This window comes from Lissotriton vulgaris, chromosome 5, assembly GCF_964263255.1.
Source record: "Lissotriton vulgaris chromosome 5, aLisVul1.2, whole genome shotgun sequence".
NCBI classification, from domain to species: domain Eukaryota; kingdom Metazoa; phylum Chordata; class Amphibia; order Caudata; family Salamandridae; genus Lissotriton; species Lissotriton vulgaris.
In genome coordinates this window covers 280,323,710-280,343,621 of record NC_141693.1, presented here as the reverse complement: position 1 = coordinate 280,343,621, position 19,912 = coordinate 280,323,710, and the positions used below count along the sequence as shown (strand labels likewise).

At 50.2% G+C, this 19,912-nt stretch overlaps 1 protein-coding gene across 8 annotated transcripts in view; it reads right to left on the bottom strand.

Annotated features, from left to right (window-relative positions):
- The window catches only part of SAMD11 (sterile alpha motif domain containing 11), a 243,279-nt gene that overhangs the window by 45,659 nt on the left and 177,708 nt on the right, over positions 1–19,912 (bottom strand). For all 8 annotated transcript variants that reach the window (XM_086921420.1, XM_086921421.1, XM_086921422.1 and 5 more), the window contains exons 6-8: positions 17,278–17,370; positions 11,512–11,673; positions 548–698 (exon numbers count right to left, since the gene is read on the bottom strand). In XM_086921420.1, coding sequence (XP_086777546.1) covers positions 548–698; positions 11,512–11,673; positions 17,278–17,370 — 406 coding nt within the window. The remainder of the gene's footprint in view (positions 1–547; positions 699–11,511; positions 11,674–17,277; positions 17,371–19,912) is intronic.

Genomic DNA, 19,912 nt, shown 5'->3' with positions numbered 1-19,912 from the left:
CTTGACATGTCAATATGAGGTTCTGGTAAATAGATAGGCCCAGATGGAAAGCACTGCAGGATTTAGCCAATGTAGACAGGCTATTTTGAGGTGGGGGCTGGCACCATGCGGCTGGCGAGTACTGACAAGACAATAGGGGTTTCAGGGGAATAGGTATGCCATTATGGGTTTCAGGGAGTATGCAAGCGTGAGGTCAGATCGCCAAAGTGTATAGAGTGCATTCAACGATGTGCACAGACCACCATGGGAGCGCAGGAGTCTGTCTCAGACAAGCCTCCTCGGGGTTAAAGGGTGTAGGCTCCACCAATATTGTCTGGGGGTAGTCTGGCTAATATGTTACTCTGGCAAGAAGACATGCTGTTATTGGCACCATGAAACTGATCACTGCAAAGTTCAAGGGTCAGAGAGGCTGCCAAGGGTCAGCTACGTTTCTAAGTGGTTCTGGTGTGGAGACCCACTGCCATTGGGACTGGGTTGAAGATAAGCCATTCTCAACTCACAAGTTCAGACAGGCTGCCATCTTTTCAGAGCTTGACCAAACACTTACCTTTCGTTGAAGTGCGAGGCATCACGATGCTGCGGGAGGCCCTGCTTACGGCGCTGGCTGGATGAGTTGGCGGATGAAGGGATGTGCGCCTCCATGTTCCCAGGGTTCCTTGCAGCAGCTGCTGCCGCCTCCTGACGGGCTCGAAGGATATCTGTGAAAAGACAGGTCCTGTCAGCTTGGCATTCATCTAAATACAACATTCAAAAGGCACATGTTTTATATTAAATTTTTCAAAAACATGATATTATGATTATTTATATTTTTAATTAGTTTAAATAATTAACATTATTTTCTTTGGGGTTTTATTTTGAGTCCTTAACTATTATTTTCTGTTGGCGTGTGTTGCAGTACCAGTGGATGGACTAGTGTGCTGCTTGACTTACTCCAGCTCTGAGTTGGGGTAAATTACATGTCATGATATTTTAGGCCCTTTTTGGCTGTAGTAACTTTGGAAGTGCAGTTCTCGAATAGGATGGGACCACTCTTTTGTGGGTGGGTGCATGCCTCTCTCTCTAAACCCCATCTCAACTCTCTAAACTGCTACCATTTGTAGTAAGTATGCCCCCCTTTCCTGCCACTCCTTGGTCCAGTCCACATTTTCTGCTAAGTAGTACTTGTAAGGATCTCCCCATAAAAAATGTAGTAGAGCAGGCGATTTGCACATGTACGTTTGTGAATTGCATTTTCTAGTAGGTACTACTGTAGCACTACTTTACATACTACTAAATGCAGTTTCAAAATCAAGCCCTAAAGGTGTTGCCTTTTTTCCCACCGGAAACGTATGCCATCATAGATCACTAGTCATGGATGTGCAACGTTATAATTCCCTCCGCTGCCACTGTAATAGTTGGTAAAGTCCACAGTTAGTCAGCACCCTCTCTCAATAGTTATTTCAGCCAAGTATTCCCTGTTCCCAGGATGCCACTGGCGCATGGTGCCACGGAAAGGGTGTTTCTCAGCCCCTATTCATGCACTGCCTTTCTGTAAACCTGGAGGCATTTAGTGTTGATCATTGGATTTAACCACAAAAGCTTAACCAGGGAGGCTCAGGAGTCTTGACTACCCTCCACGCACACAACGATGGACCTCTAGGTTGAAAGAGTGAATGGCCATTTCTCATTGCACACTCACCACCCCACAGCCCGTTCCCATATCCTTCAACAAAAGGTCTCTTGTAGGATAGTGTCTGACCGCAGCTCCATACTCCGACCTAGTTATTTGTCTTTGGAATTGAACCTGCATTATAGGCTACTGTAACCCTGTACCTGCCACTACCTGTGAACTTATCTCTTGCTTATTAATATGTTTTCCTCCCATATAGTGCAATCCTTTCCGCAATTGTAATTCACAATGAACGTTGTAATGTAAAACATCTGTTCTGTAATGCGATCAGTCAACGCCTGCCTGACCTCTGCAAGGGTAAGTTCACATAGAGGAAGTATCAGTGGCGTAGCTGACCTACTGCCCACCTGTGGGTGGCGACGGGTGCTCAACCGGCAACTTGTTCTGGGTGGATGGGTGGTATTCGACAGGCCCGACATGCTCACCTCCGCCGACCCCAAAAGACCCCCCCCAGCTAAGCCACTGGGAACTATAGATGTACTATTCTTCACTCCACATCCATGCATAATGACAATATACATATTGCAAAAGTACATAGATGCAGAGGTGGGTAGAGGAAATCTATACTTCCCTCTCAATATATTTTCCTTCGATAAGGAGTCCACAATATTTTGTGCCACTGAGCTCCAAAGCTTGATATTCTGGGGGCGCGCCCCTCTCCCCTTGTAATCTCTCTCCCCCAGAGCCTTAGACAGTTCAACTCCCTGCTAGAGTTTCGCAGGAACCTAAAAACCTGGCTCTTTCCCAAGGTCTAAGTCCCTGTCCCTTCTTCCTGTTTTTTCTGTTGTGACCTGTTTCCACTCTGATTTGTTTATTAGTCTGAAGCGCCAGGATACCCGTGGGGTGACAGAATGCGCTATATAAGTTTCAAAATCAATCAATCAATCAATCAACCTGCTTGCCACTTTCCCCTCATCTTCCTTGCGTCTTCCCCTCTGTGTTCCTATTTCCCTCCCCTCATCTGGATGAGCTACTGAGTCCCCCTCTCTCTCGTTCCCCACTCTCTTTCCGGTTCCACATCACTCACCGCTGCAGTGGCGGTGGGAACAAGCTCTCTGATTAGAGTCAGGCCTCAGAGCTCCTCGCAGCCTGTGTCTGTTTAGGGGGGTTAGCGCTGCTCAAAGCACAGCCTCCATTCCGGTGTAGTGCTAGAGAGACCAGTGCAGAACCTCATGTAGAGTGGCTAGAAGCCGCCCTCAACACCTCTTGTATGCAGGAGCTACAAGCACTGTGGTTAGAGACCAGAATATTGTGACCAAAATATCGTCTGACAGAAATACTGTGTTCCAAACATTGCTCACAAAAATATCGCCCCATGTGAGTTAATAGAAATGCTACACAGGTCTTTTTGCGAAGGATATGCTAGGCGCGTGGAAAATGAGTGTGTGCGCATGGAAAATGAGTGTGTGCGCATGGCTTCGTGTCTATGTCTGTACCTGTCGCCATGCACTGCTCATGTGCATGTCTGTGCAGAAGCCAAGACTGATGAGTTATGGCAGCATCTGCTCCTGTCTCTGGCCTCAGGACCTCATTTCTGTTGCAAGTTGTGCAAGGGTCGGTCTAGGAGCCAGTAGGCCTGAGCGCTTGGATACATTTATGCTGCATCCCTGAAAACCAATGTTTGCCACTTACCAGCAACCTTGCCCTGGTGCTGGCTGAGAGTGGATGACCCCTTGAGAATAACTGCAGGGGAATATTTTGGAGTCTTCCCCACCTAGAGCTGTGCCATGAATAGGGGTACTGGTGGCCCCTCTGTATGAAGAGCCACGCGGTCATTCACTTTGGAGGGAGGTGGCAGGGTAAAATATTAAAGAATGACATATTAAAAGATAGAACAGCTGAATCGGGCTACTAGTGAAACAACTGTGGGTGTTTATTCCTGCACGACGCTTATTAGACTGAGAGCAAACTGCACATCTATTCTCGAATTTGCACGGTCACTTCTTACCAGCCCAAAACTGGAGGTAACGAGGGGCAGGAAGACCGTCACAACTGCTCACTAACGTGGTTTTTCCTGTCACGCTCTGATACAATTGGGCGCGAAATAGAGTGGTAATCCCTATCAGCCCGAATGACATTGCCGCTCTGCCTTACTACTGTATTCAGCTAACTGGGGGTAAACACGGGCACTAGCTGCACTGTTTCCACTCCTCATCAGCCTGGGCCTTGCCACGGCATTGATCCTCAAGCACGGCCGCTGCAGTATCTTTAGGGCCAAATACAAAAACTGCAACTAATAAAAATGTTGATAATCCAATAACTGTACGCTTTTACCTCACAGCCACCATCCTGCCGCACTCTAAATGAAGGTGTACGCTGCCAGGCGTCTCTAGAATTACACTCTTAAATTAATCTTCACATTAAATATGAAGAGATGGTTTTTCTTTGGAGAAGTCGGTAGAGTGGATTTGTATGTAGACCTCATAATATGACAATCTCTGTAATATGTCGAATTGTGCAGCTCACGCGGGGGACGTCACTATCCCACCTCCAGCATCATTGACTGCTTCTCTGTGAAAGACAAACCCCTTCTCAGCAGCTTTTAAGAGGCTTAAATACCTCCAGGCCCAATCATACCAAACTGCCGTCCTCCCAACCTCATCCCAGCGATAACTGGACCACCCTCTCCTCCATCTCCAAGAGCTCCACCTCACAAATGCTGAGCTCTACCACCCTTGCTGGGTTATTAGCCCGGCCTACCCTTCATTGCCCACCCTCACCACGGCTTAGCTTAATCTCCCTTCCTTACCTCCATTCAGAGGCCGACCACCCTCATCAGGACTCTTCTATGTGCGGTTTGAGTGCGTCCCTCCCTTCCTTGGCCACCCATACAGAGTGCTTCCACCCTCCCCAAGGCTTATCTCAACCTCCCTTCCTTGCCGTAACCCTGAGGCTTCGCAGCACCTGCCTAGCAGAGACTGAGACCACTGTCCCTGGTACTTGGCTTGACCTCCCATCCTTTCCCAACCATGAAACGCTACCAGCTTCTCTAGTGCTCAGCTCAGCTGTTCCTCGCACAGACCTACAACCTTCACCAGGGCTCAGCTCGACCTCCCATCCCTGGCCACCCACGCTAAAACCAACTCCCCCCCCTGGCTGGTAAGCTCAACCTCCCTTCCCTGCCATCCAGGCATAGACCTTCCAGCCCCAACCACGGGCTTAGCCTTGTTGACCTTCCCTGCTCATCCATTTGATGATCTGCTCTCGTCCCCAGGGGTTAGGTCAAGCATATGGTATCCCAGCCATCTAAAGCCCTCCCCAGAGTCTAACTTACACCAACCTTTGGAGGTGCTTACCTTGGGCGCCTACTCTCCTGCTCATTTCTGGACTGGGGTCCCAAAATATTAGGCTTTTCTGGAGCTCCTTACACTTGTTGGTGCCACTCACTCCAAGAGCTGCACAGGAAGTAGAGCTGCATGCTTCAGAGCTACGGCCGGAAGCGCTACCGGAAGGATGCGCCAACCACCACAGATTCCGCTGCAAGTGCGTCCTTTCACATCCTTATATCTGCCATACCACGCGGACCCCACACCGCGCAACAGACAGGAAGCAGTGCTGCACCACAAATATAAGAGTGGCAGGAAGCACAGCCGGAAGGATGCGCTGGGAGCCACAGGTTCCTCTGAACGGGCACCTGCCCACATCCCCTCAACGTGTCACGTACACACGCCACATACTAGGCTGTGCATCCTATTGCACACTGAACTGAAGACTGTTTTTAAGGGCCTCGTTTACAATGAGAAAGACTAAAAATCACCACCATCTTCAGTGATCTTCAACATGGAGCTGTACCCTCTCGAACATCACAGGTGACTGCAACCTCTTGGCGCAAACATCAACTATCAGCACCAGATGCATGCGTGGGAGCCATTCATACGTGAGAGGAAAAGCCCTTTCTAAGAACTATGGTGATCAAAACTGTTCTACTGTTCCTCAAGGCCCAGTGAGCCACCAAACCACCAAACACTGGTACTCATGCCAGCACCAAGCCTACCCTGGAGTCACTCTCAATGACTGCCTGGTATTAGCATCTGCTCCTACCCAGACCTGCAGAAACCTTTAATGTCCCATGTCAAGTAGCAGGAAACGTCAAAAAAAGCCTGGAAGCTTGAAAAAGGCTTTGAGAATCTCAGCATAAATATCTAAACTACGTTATAAAGCTTCTAACCTCATCGACTCACAGAAAAGTCTGGGAACGCCTATGTGATAAAATACAACTGTACACCCTGGATGCTCCTGGAACCAATACAACTAAAACCTGCTCCAAAAGCTACCAGTCCCTGAACTCATTCATTAATCTGCTCTTTATAACCACCCCCTCTCAAAGACAACTACCTCGAACTGGAAAAAACGAGAAATGTTGTGAAACCAAGGTGCATCCCCTCCTATAAAGCCTTCATGACTTCATTCCAAGGTGCTTGTAGCCAGATGTGTAATGGGTTTTAGCCCTTGCAAACCGTTGGATTCAGTAAATGAGCGTTTGCGAACAGTAAAACTCTCTTTAAAATGTTCTAAACTCATTTAACTATATGTAAATCGTACCACTTGCAACAAACCTGGTTATTTGCTTTCATTAAACCTACTGCACTTCAACACCAGAGACCCCACTACATATCAGCCCACCTAAAGTTTTTCATGATTTCCCCGGTACATTGTAACAGCTCTTCGACCTGCATATAATGAAGAATGGATCAGCCGGACTGTATTAAAAAAGCACCCATGCCCACCCTGTGACAACTCCAGCAGAGCAGGCCTGTCACATGATCCTCCTACCCCTAAAAAAAGCCCTGTCCCATTGCCCACAGAAGCCCTACAACAGGGCCATGCTTCTTCCCATGACCAAACTGTGCCCTCACTAGGAGAACCACTGTCACAAGACCTTGCTGGCTCTCATGCCCACCCCCTGCACCCGTGCTCTTTGGAGGCCCGATCTTAGGACACAGATACCTCCCTATGGAAGCCCTGTCGAGGGACCATGCCGCACCCTCCCCTCAATTTTTAGAAGCTCTTTCGTAAGGCCCTGCTACCTCTTATTCCCACTCTCTGCACAATCCCATAATACAAACCCTGTAGAATGACCCTGCTACCTCCCAGGCCTACCCTTTACCCCATCCCAAAAGACAAGCCCTATAGCATGACGCTGTTACCTCCCATGCCCACCCTCTGCCGCTCCCGTAAAACAAGCCCTATAGCATGACCTGGCTACCTCCCATGCCCATCTTCTGCACCTTTTGCCTTTAAAGGAGCTATCACTGGACCGTACTACCTCTCATGCCCAACATCTGACCAGTTCTCTATGGAAGTCCTGTCAAAGATTGATGCTCCTGCCCATACCTGCATGTTGGCCCCTTCTTTAGTAAAAGTTTTTTCACAAGACACTGCTACCTTCCATGCCTACCCTCAGTCCCCCTCCTGATAGAAGTCCTACTCACAGACTCTGCTACCTCCTATTCCCTCCATCTGCCCTCACGAAAAGAAGCCCCATCACATGACCCTGGTGTGTGCATGCCCACCCTCTGGGCACCCTCAGAGGACATTACCTCCCATGTCCACCTACTGACCTCTTAACCTCAGCAGTCCTCTCACAGGACCCTGCTACCTCCTGTGTCCACTTTCCTGTAAGACCCTTTCACAGGACCTTATCATCACCCATCCCCTCCCTCTGACCATTTTCCTATGAAAGCCCTATTCCCCATAACCACCTCCTGCTCCCTTCCCCCAATGGCAGCCCAGCCCTATTACATGACCCTGCTATCACACAGGCCGAATCTCTGCCACTTCGTCATACAAACCCTATCACAGGACCCGCTGCCCTCATGCCACCCTCTCTACCCCCACAGAAACCCTGTCTCAGAACTCTGTTGCCTCACATTCCTTCCCCCGACCCTTCCCCACAGAAGCTGCTCACAGTTTGCTCTATTTTTCCATGTTTAAAAAAGAATTATCCTAAAGCACATCTTCCTCCTCGTTTCCATAAAGCCTTTTATTAAGAGCCTGGCACATGGCCAACTTCCTACTGCGCGTCGACCATGACGACTGTGACATCCCCAGCCCCCACATCACTGTTATATCTTTTGAGACTGACATATCGACATGCAAGCCTCTTTAAGATGTCACTCTAACATGACACGCCTCACCCCTGCTTCCTATCACCCCCCCATCTATATCTTTAAAACATATCGACAAGGCAGCCTCCTTAAGATGGCCACTCACAACACACCTCACATTTGCTTCTCATCCCCACCCCCGCGGAAGAATCTTAAAATAGATTCACTCATGAGCACAGGGCTAGTGGGGTGTACGCCCACTCTGCTCTTGAAGCCATATGGACGCAGGACCAGAGGGGCGTACGCCCACCCGGCTCTTGGTACCATAAGGACGCAGGACCAGAGGAGTGTACGCCCACTCTGCTCTTGGAGCCATATTGACACAGGACCAGAGGTGCGTATGCCCACCCGGCTCTTGGTACCATGAGTACGCAGGGCCAGAGGGGTGTACACTCACTCGGCTCCTGGTACCATATGGACACAGGACCAGAGGGGTGTACGCCCACCCGGCTCTTGGTACCATGAGTACGCAGGGCCAGAGGGGTGTACACTCACTCGGCTCTTGATACCATATGGACACAGGACCAGAGGAGTGTACGTCAACTCTGCTCTTGGAGCCATATGGACATAGGACCAGAGGGGTGTTCGACTCGGCTCCTGGTACCATATTGACACAGGACCAGAGGGGTGTATGCCCACTCTGCTCCTGGTACCTTAAGGACACAGGGCCAGAGGGGTGTACATTCACCCGGCTCCTGGTACCATATGGACATAGGACAAGAGGAGTGTACGCCCACCCGGCTCTTGGTACCATATTGACACAGGGCCAGAGGGGTGTACGCCCACTCGGCTCCTGGTACCTTAAGCACACAGGACCAGAGGGGTGTACGCCCACCCAGCTCTTGGTACCATAAGGACGCAGGGCCAGAGGGGTGTACATTCACTTGGCTCCTGGTACCATATGGACACAGGACTAGAGGGGTGTACGCCCACTGGCTTATGGTTCCATATAGACACAGGGCCAGAGGAGTGCACACATACTTGGCTCCTGGCACCATATGGACACAGGATCAGACAGATGTACGCCCACTCGGAACATGGTACAATATGGACTTAGGGCCAGGAGTGCACACGTACTTGGCTCCTGGCACCATATGGTCACAGGGCCAGACAGATGTACGCCCACTCGGCTCATGGTACAATATGGACTTAGGGCCAGAGGGGTGTAGGCGTACTTGGGTCCTAGTACCATATGGGCACAGGGATGTACGACCACTCAGATCATGGTCCGCTGTCCCAGAAGGGCACCGCTTTGTACTGCATCCCAACAGAGAGCCAGGCGTGTGCAATTTCTGTAAGGTAGAGTCAAGGGCCACAGCAGGAGCTCAAGAGGCACCTCTATCCTGACTTTCATTATTCACTTGTAGCTCAGTGCTGCAGCATCCATGGGGCTCTCACAGACACCCACGGGTGCTCACGAGGCACCTCTATCCTGACTCACATCTTTCGCTTGTAGCTCAGTGCTGCAGCATCAATGGGGCTCTCACAGACACCCACGTGAGCACACAAGGCCCCTCTATCCTGACTCACATCTTTCGCTTGTAGCTCAGTGCTGCAGCATCCATGGAGCTCCCACAGAGGTCCTCGGTATGAACATCTATCCCGGTACCAGTACAGCCACAGAACTCCCACAATGTGCCTCTAGTCTGACTTGCATCATGCACTCGTCGTCCACTGTTACTGCAGAACCAGAGCTCTCACGAGAGACCGCTTTCCTTACTTGTGTGAAGTCCCAGGGTAGTAGTAGAAAAAAAGACATCCTATGTTATGCTGACTGATTATAAAGTGCAGTATGCAGCCCAGTGACAACCATTGAGCTCCCACTACACATACACACACACACACAAGCACCCACCCTGAAAGTTACTTACCAGCATCCCTGTACTGCGACACTGACAGGGCTATTATAATGCACCTTTATCTCGGTTTCCAATATGCACTTTAATTCTAGTACTGAGACACTGAATAAAACACTTCGGCTGTGCAGTGTGAGCTGGTATCTTGCTATGGTGCTACTCACAGCTCTCTTTAAAAACACAATTAACACATAACAATGTGGAGTTAGATCCTGTTCCACTTTCCGATGAACAGGCCGTGGGAGATCAGTTAAGTGTTGCAGAGATTTGTGCGCAACTTGCGCTTTCCCTAGTGGAAAATTGGATAGAGCAAATTCGTTCTTTCATCCTCCCGAGGCTGATTAAATAGATATAATAGAGATAAGCAATAAAAACACTGACCATTAACAGCAACAAAACACTAAAATGTTGCTGTTTCGCCCACTAGCACCTCATAAAGCACTATAAATTGAATTAAAAGAAACTGCATCTTAAAGCTCATATATGTTCACATCGCACAAGGCTAATACCGTACGAGGTTGGGTAGGGACAGCCTCATAGCACCTCACACATAAAAATACCCCTCAGAAAGTACTGGCACTATGTAAATTACTCTAGAGGGCATGTTTACAAGGCCCCTGTGTCACTTGTACGCTGCCGGAGCATCACTTGTGATGCTCCGTAGGCGCAGTGTGCCGGCCCGTATATACAAGGCCACACAAGTCACCCTCTGTGGCTTTTTCACAGGCTTGTAATGCATTACTCTGCAAGGAAGGGGAGTTCCATAGGTGTTTCTGTGGGTCTTCCCATGCAACACCCATGGTTTTTGACACTGCCCCAGTTTGACAAAATAGCGTATATCTGGGGCAGCGCCAAAACTAACGCATTCCCAAAGCAGGCATAACGAGGAGAAACGTTTACATTTCTCCTCGTTTTTTCCTCTTTCCACCTGTGCTGCATTCAGAATGAGGAAAACGCCACCTTTAATTGCTGTAACAGGCGTTTCATTTGTGAAAGATCCCAGAACTCCCTGCAGTAAACGAACAACTAAAGAAGAAGCCCAGGCCCTGCACACTCGGAGGGCTTCATGTGCCTACCGAAGAACCGGAAGAGAGGCCTGGAGGATGCTTCAATGTGGTGCTCACGCTGCAGGTATTGGTGTACCCTGTAGGCCACAGGTTTGGATCATAATAAGATCCTTGCGGACCGACTTCCTTTTGCAGAGATCTGTGGGTAACATAGTGTGTACAATCTCAGTAAGACAACTCAGTGGATCCATATGTGTGTGCATGTATGTGTGTGTGTATATATGTGTGTATGTATGTATATATATATATATACATACATAATGCAAAGATCTGTGGACATCGAGAAGGACATGAGTTCCAATCCCACTTAAGTGGACTAGTGAACCTCAAATAAACGTTAAAATTACACATAAAAAAGAAAAGATGTACCCTTATCTTCCTCGCCCAGAAAAAAATACAAGGGCTCCAGATAATTCCTTGTTCTAAACCACTCACAATAGAAAATATACAAAACATGTCTGTTGGAACTGTCCGTCCTCCACAAACTGAAAAATACACATGAAGAACATTATTTTTTTCCACTGTCCTGACATTATTTTTTCCACTGTCGTGCCCCTCCCCCGCCTTCTTCTAACCCCTTTATCACAGCAAAGACAGATTATTGCAGAAAAGACAAAAACAATGGCAATGCATGCATCCACCACGCCCGTCAAACATGATATCCACATGAAATACATGTATTTGATCCTTGCCATATCGACATATCCAGCATAAGGCGAAAGATCAAAAACATAAGTGACAAAAAGTAAGGCTTCTCAAGTTTGGGGGAGCAGAGTTCCCCACCTCCCCAGGTTGTTGGGCCTGTGCCTCACCTCCATGGCTCGGGACCCCCATGCTGCTTGCCAGCTGGTAGAGGCGCTGCTGCTGCTCCTCGAAGCCCCCATGCTCGCTCAGGGCGGACATCATGCGCCTGTAGTGCTCCTCGGGGGTCATCTGTGTGCCTGGCTCCTCCAGCAGGGGGGTGTGAGAGGTTTCTGGGGGGGGGGGAAAGGGAAGAACTAGGCAAAGTGCAAACCAGGGCATGAAAAAGTTAAAACATCAAGGTATTCTTCTGGTACTGCCTGCTCCTCCTGTACAACCTCCTCCTACCCTGTCAGCAAATACCCTACCCTAAGTACTGGCACATCTGAACAGAGCTCACCCCCCATAGGATTTTGTGATGGCCAGGGGACCCATGCGGATACTTGCCCCGGTACTGCTCCTGGGATTTTTTCAGACCGAAGTAGGTGGTGATGGTGGGTGGCAGCACTAGTGTAACTTCCTAGCTCTCATCTTGCGATTCACAGGACCAGAGACAAGAACCTGAAGGCGCGATTGACGCATCGCTTCAGATCCTGATTATGCTATGACCGAGGGCTGTTTAGGGCAGGTCATCGCAACATCAGGACCGGATTGCGGCACAGTGTTGTCGCTCTTGAATGCACTGCGCCATCGGAATAGCTTCGCCCCTGCAGCCCTTATTACTACTGGAGCCTAAGTGTGTCCTCCTTGTAGACAGGCCGCACTTGGCCGTTCAGAGCATGGCGCCAGACGCACAGGACATAGCTGGGGCCTCTGGGGTGGTCCTTGTAGCAGAGAAACCAAACACTATACCCATCCACCAGGCTCTAATCGACCCTGCGGCAATGCCTAGGGTGGTCCCCGCTTTGTACCCTAAAGACTGTGAGTTTAATAAAGTCCCCTGGGTCCTGGGGGTGATCTGTCAGTCTCTCGCAGATCTCTCTTGGCTAAAGGTCAATCAGTTTCAGATACAACCACAACATCCTCCCACGGGGGCAACACACAGGTTTCAAGGGAGATTTTTCCACCTCAGCAGGTTCTTCAGTCACGGTAACCAACATGAGAGTCCCTGACTCGACCACAGGTCACATTTATTTTAACAGCCCGGGGCACTGAAAGACCTACCACCACTTGTGCATCTTTGACCTTCTCATAGGCACCTCCAGGCAATGTATTCTTCGCCATTGCACTTGCAAAAAATCATGTGGGTGCCATTGCAGCTGATCAAGAAAGAGTAGAAAGTGAACAGAAGAGTAAGGGAGGTGAGGCTAGATCGGCCCTATGACCAGAGGCTCTCCCCCAGCAGCAGATAAAAGTAAGAAAGAAGAGGACACGACAGAAAAAGGTCATGCTGTCCCTCTTAAGGGGACAGGCGGTGAAGAAACCATCCTCCCAAAACCAGGCAGGCCTGCTGCGCATGTGCGAGCTGACGCAGAAGACGATTTGGAAAGGAGATTCTGTTGAGATGTTTTCACTGACACTTGGGAAAGGAGGGAGCTCGAGTCAAAAGAGAAAATTAGAGGTGTCAGTTAAGACCAAAAACCCTAAGGTTGTTGAGAAAAATACTATTTGGTTGTTTGGCTTTAATGTTTATGTGACAGTGGTCTTAGAAAAGAGTCCTGAGATGGCGGCACCAACGACATTCTACGCTAATGAGATATTCAAGGCGCGTCGTGTTTATGGGGGCAATATATGGCTAGATTCTGACCATGATATAAGGTGGCCAGGTTGGGATCAGCCCGAGGTGAACATGTGGTTGGAGACAGCCAATAATAACAGCCCTGTGAAGCAGCACCCTTTTTGTCACCAGCACTCTAGTAGGGATGAAAAAGGGCCTTGCTGGGCTTTCAATAGAAAAGTGTGCACACGTCCCACGGGCTCGTGCACATTCAAACATGTCTGTTCCTTTTGTGGCCTGGGACTCCACCCCGAATTCAAATTCATTAAGAAGGCCAAAGAAATGCGCAGGGGTTCTGTCGAATCACCCGGCGAGCCTCAATTTACCAACATGTGTACTGGTAGACAAGTTGCTGCCTAGGCTCGACTTGTACCTGAACGAAAAGGCAGCACATCTTTTGCACCTGGGTTTCTGCCAGGGGTTTAGGCTCCCAAATTCAAGGGCAGACCCCATCCCTCACTGTATAAACCAAATTTCAATTCACTCGCACACAAGCATAGTTAGTAAAAAAAAACTTCACAAAGAAACCTTATTTGGGATGGTTACGGGTACTTCCCGGCTCCTCTCTTTGGGTATTGTTCCCAAAATAGAGCCTGGCCAGTTCAGACTGAATCATAATCTATCCGTGCCAAAAGGGCATCAGTTAATGACGCCACAGCCCCACAGGTTTTGCTCAGTGAGTTACACATCTGTTGACCATGCATTGGCAATCATAAGGAAATGGGGCCGTGAGCGTTCCTTGCCAAGGCTGGCATTGAGTCAGCCTTCAGGCTTCCCCCAGTTCACCCAGAAGATTGTTTCCTGCTGAGTGTTCAATGTAAGAACATGTATTACTATGACATGTGCATGCCAATGGGATGCATGGTCTCCCACACCAGTTTCAAACAGTTCAATTCAACCTTGGAGTTGATATTCACAAGAATGACTGGGTTTCAGGATGGCATTCATTACCTGGATTACTTCCTCTTAATGGGACCGACCAGCAGGGCCGGCTTTAGCGCTGGTGGCGTCCGCAGCCACAATCACTTTTGGCGCCCCCACGTCCCATGACTGCCTCCTCGGATTCTCTCCCTACCACCTGCAAAAGTGCCCCTCATCTCTCCTATCGTAAGATATTGCTAAACACAGTGCCTCCTGAGGTCACAGCGCCCCCTACACAGCTCAGCGCCCAGTGCGGCCGCACCAGTCGCACTGCCCTAAAGCTGGCCTTGCTGACCCGTTTTTCTGCGGTTGAGCCTTGGGAGCTTTTGTTACATTAGCCTGGGGTTTCAGGGTCCCCCTTGCAGGTGAAAGATAGTTGGCCCATCTACGTGCATTATTTTCCTGGGCATTTAAACGGACTCTATGGCTGGCGAGTATTGTCTCCCGTCTCAGAAAGTGAGAACCTTTAGCCAGTCCATCACACAACATTATTACCTCATAACAAAAGTAACTCTACACCAGTCTCATGCATTGGTAGGTCAACTGAATTTTGCCCGTCGGATTATTCTCATGTCCCTACCTTTCTCCAGGTCTATTGCTAGGTCAAAGGCTGCTTTCACACCCAGAAGCATCTTCACACTAGATTGCCAGCAGAGATCAGAGAGGACTTATGAATTTGGCGCAGTTTTCTAACGCAGATCAAAGGCGCAGTTGTTTGACTTCCTCTACCCACTTCCAACCAGTCCTAGCTGGGTCTGTACATAGATGCAGCCAGCAGTATTCGTTTCAGAGTCGTACAAGATAGCCGATGATATAAAGGGGATTTACTGCTATCTTGGAAGGAGTTTGGCGTGACAATAATCATTGCTTTCTTGGAATTGTTTCACATTATATTTTCAGTAACTATTTGGTAAGAAATGTCCCAGAACAGGAGCCTGATCTTTTGGTCTGACAATATGGCAGCAGTTGAGGACATTGACTGGCATGGAACCTTTTACAGGCTGACGTGGGTCGCTTGCTGTCTCTGTGCCACGGGATTCAAGTTAGTCTGGTTGATGAGGGATGAAACCCTGAAACCGGTCCCAGGATGCTTGTTTTCGGTCCAGGGAGGACCTGGCCTGGCATTTCGGGCTGGACTGTTCCCATGAGGAGCAGGGTTGAGACGGATTTGCATATGGCTGGGTCCAAACTGGGGTACCATAGTGAGCAAAAGAATGATGGATTAAACCCAGATCTGGGACTGGGGGTGAGTGGCTGAAAAGTTTAAGCGCTCCGTCCATCATCCTGTTGTGTTTGCTAGTTGTAAGGTTACTGAAACACCTGGTCATTAATTGCTTGAAACTTAATATGCTGTTTAAAGCCAGCCATGTTCCTGGAATTTACAACAATTCAGCTAATGCCTTGTCTCGCTCCAAGTTAAAGGATTTTCAGATTTTCGACCTCCAAGTAGCAGAGATGACGACGAAATTGCCAAAAGATCTGCAGGGATTGGTGCCCTGCACTGTCTGATATAGTGACAGCTTCAATTACTAAGCCCAATACGAACGGCACATAAAGAAGTGTTTCTGAATTACAGGCTTTTTTGCAGTTAAAGTTTGTCGGTGACCCAATCTCAGTTAACTCACTCTGTCTCTTCTTGACTCCACTATGGGAACAGGGCAGTTTGGGGGCTTATGCCAGGGCACAAGTGTCAGTTCTTCGCAAAACTGACAGGGGCGAGAAGCACAGGCAACAGCACCTTTGCAAGAAAAGCATGATCAGGCTGGGCTAAGTTACACACAAGATATGCAGCTCACCCTATGAATTAAGGCTGTTTTACAATGATTTTGTGATGGCCTTTTGAAGCACTTTCAGGATTGGAGCATTTTAGGGAATAGTGCGCGTTGACATGTTAAAACTGACCATTGAGAAACAATTGGCTACAACCAAACACGAGACGGAGGATGGACCAATCCTAAGGCTGGACAGCAGCCTCAAGCGACAGTCCGAATTCAGCCTCACGAGCCATGAGGACTGGGATGGAATGTTGAAGACTTCTCGTGGTGAAGTAGCCGAACCGGCCTGTCTCTTTTGTTGCTCCCAATGGAAGAAAGTGCTCGATATGTCCCCAGGACACTTGGTCTTTACTACATCTGCACCAGGTCCCCAAATTAGAACAGCCGCAACACAAGGGCTTGCACCATGAAAGCATCAGGACATGCACCAGTTCAAAACCTTGGCTCTGCACTAGGACTGTGCCATCGACCATGGCCCTAAAGAATCACGGATCCTGTGACCACACTGGGGCAGAAACAGCACCAGGGCCTGCCTGGTTAGAGAGTATATTGACTGCCTGATTAGCAAGGGGCCTTCACTTGTACAGTACCGCAGTATATCAGCCCTGTGTTGTTATAGTGCCGTGGGTAGATGGTGGTGGTCCCTTGAGGAGCTAGGGACCTGGGGATCCTGCCTTAGTCTGCTTGCACATATATTCTCCTCCACACATAATTCACCTGAAGTTACTTGACAGGTTTTGGGCCCTGCTTACCTGTACCAAGAAAAGCTCAATGTGAGACCTCTGCCCAGACAACTCACACATGCTTCCTTAAGATTCAGTAACACCACACTACTACAGCTGCCAGCCGAGCACACACACAACCCATTAACACTTCCAAGATTCAGCAAACACCACATTACCAAGGAGAGAAAACCGCACACACCAGTCAGCCCTGGACGGGGGGGGGGGGGGGGGGGGCACACACACACACACACACACACACACACACACACACACACACACACACACACACATCATTCGTACGAATTCCCCCAACATTTCACAACTTGCTACAACCATACTGCCAAGGAAAGTCTGCACTATACACCCCTACACTTTGAAAAGTACCAATCACTCCAACCTACCCCACCAGCCAATCAGTGCTTCCCCCCCCGCCCAACACTCAACACTCACCATGGTGCCCCAGTCACAACCACACTATCCCCTCCATTCCTGTACAGGGGCATAGCTATCAAAGGTGTAGCAAGTGCAGTGGCACCGGGGCACAGTAGTGTGAGGGGCCAATTCACCCCAATAAGTGGCAGTTTTAACTATAGAAAAGATTATGGGGAGCGGACAGCTTTCTTGCTTGCATTTGGGGCCATGTCTCCCTGACCACGCGACTGTCCCAGTGCCCTGAAAGGTGCGCACCCACTGACTTACCCTTGGGGGAGTCGCTCCGGCTTTTCTTGCTCTCCAGCGCACACTCACTGTTGCTGTTGGGAGAACACACCCTCTTTTTTCCTAAAAAGTCATCTGGAAAAGAGAGGACACGGATCGGAATTAGTCAACAGTTTGAGATGCACGCCGCCTGCAGAGAGATATTTAACGACAGTCTGGACATTTCAGAAAAGGAAGCGCAAAACCACTTCACTTTCCTCCCCTGTCTGCATCACCCCGCCCCCCCCCCCCCCTTTCACTGGTTTCAATGAAGTTGTCGTAAAAAACGACGTCATTATTCATGCACATTTAGTAATTATTACGTACAAAAAATACCAACTAAAAAACCCGACTAGGGGCGAGAAATACAACCAAATTACCCCCCCCCCCCTTTGTATTTGTGCCGCGTGTTTCGCCAGTGGGGTCCGGAGTTTGCACGGTGGTTTGGGGGCTCACACGAATGCTTTGGGGTATATTGGAGATCCCCTCTCAGAGTACGGCATTTGTAGGCGCCGTCCTGGACACTGGGTTCGCAGTGCATTTCAGGGTTCAGGCACAGCACAAGCCTCACTCGCGGGTTCGCCATGAACTCCGGAACAAAGCTCTAGGTTTCGAGGCGGGGGGGCCCGCTGGGCCGGCCGGCGCGAGTGACGAGGACCGCGACCTGCTAGCGCCCAGAAGGCGGCTGGTCCTTACTCAGGTTCATCCTTTGTTCGTCGCGGTTCTGCCGCTCCGAGGGTTCAGGGGGGTTCATGCCGCGGGTCGGATGGAGCTGCGCCGCCGTCGAACCAGGACCAAGCAGGGTCCCGCCGAGCTGCCCGTCCGCCGCCGGGCCACGGACTTCACCGGATCCGCTCCGCTGCCAGTCTGGGGTCGGATCCGCCGCTTCTGGTGACCGGACGGGATCCGCAGCCGCCGCTCTGCCCGTCTCCCGGAGGACCCAGCTGGGGAGTGGGCGCCGCGCTGCGGTCTGACGGGGGATCTCACAGCTGCCCGCCTGGATCTGGGCTCACCCGCCGGCCGTCCGAAGCCCTCCCCGACTGCCTCGGTCTGCTCCCACCGCAGGGCTCCGCGGCCGTCCCTGCGTGCGTGCGGTGTGCAAATAACTGCAGAGCGCTCTCTGTGCACTGCAAGGTCTGCCTGCTCCGTGTGCGCAGCCTGCACCCACTGCATGCGCGAGTGCACCAAACAGGCAGTCAATGCAAAGGGTCCGCTCCCTGGCTGCGTGCACTCACGTGTGCATCGAACAAACAGGCAATGTGTGCAGTTAGAGCAAAGGGTTCGCTCCCTGGCTGCCTGCACTCACTTCATGCGCGTGTGCACCAAACAGGCAGTCAGTGCAAGGGGCCACTGCGTGCACTCACGTGTGCACCGAACAAACAGGCAATTGGTGCAGTTAGTGCAAAGGGTTCGCTCCCTGCACTGACTGCATGCGCGTGTGCACCAAACAGGCAGTCGTCGGTGCAGTCAGTGCAAGGGTCCGCTCCCTGGCTGCGTGCACTCACGTGTGCACCGAACAAACAGGCAATTTGTGCAGTTAGTGCACATAGTCCGTTACCTGAAGGTGTGTGCCCTGTATGCGATCACTGCATGCGCGTGAGCACTGAACAAACCGGCAGTCGGTGCAGTTAGTGCAAACTGCCCGTTACGTATCTGTGTGTCTCCGGATGCACACACTGGGTGTGCCCTACACGCCTCACTGTGAGGATGCTGCTGGATTCACTCACCGAAATGCATTCATTCACTCACTAGCTCTGTGCTTCACGCACTCACTGGATATGCGCGTGCATTGAACAAATAAGCAATACATGCACTTGATGCGAATGGTCATGTCAGTGTTGGCTCTGCGTACACTCACTGCGTGTGCGGTCTTTGCACTCACTGCCACTGCATGTGCGCTCTATTCACTCAGGAGGAAACTATGTGCGTGCCAAAGGTCCACCCCTGGGCCGTTTTTTCTCTGCCTTCATTGGCTGAATGTGTATGTGCACTGCACAAACACGTAACAGCATGCAGTGCAATGTGCCTCTCGCCGACTTTGTGTGCGCAGTCTGCATTCACTGGTTATTTGTACTGCAAGGATGTACCTGTGTGTGGTGCGAGGGTTTTATTCCATTTTTCGTGTGCTCTTTATCCACAAACTGGGTGCAGTGTGTGCACTGCACCCTAAATACAAAGAGGCAATCCGTGCAGAGTTGAATCCCTGCCTGTGGGCGCAGCATGCACAGCCACTGTCTGTTTATCTGCACACATTCCTAGAGTGAAAGAGTGATGTGCGTGCGCTGCACGGATCGCTTGTGCACTGGTGCAGTCGAGGACTAGTGTGTGCACTGCCCTGGACTTATTACCTATGCGTATATACTACACACTTTGTGTGGGGCATATGTATACCCAGTGCCTAGGGTCCTGCAGTTTGTGTGTGTGCACTGTGAACAAACACTACCTGTTCGTACCGTGTGCGTCCAGCCTGTGCCTGCACTCTATTAGCCTCTTACTTTCGACAGTGGGCTCCAGCCTGCGGACAGGAAGCGGCAGGCGTGGATTTAAGAGCAACCCCGCACCCCGTCAAAGCCGCCGCCCCCACTGAGTGGTTATCAATATCCTCCATGATTTCTATGTGTGCGAGGAGGGGGGGGGG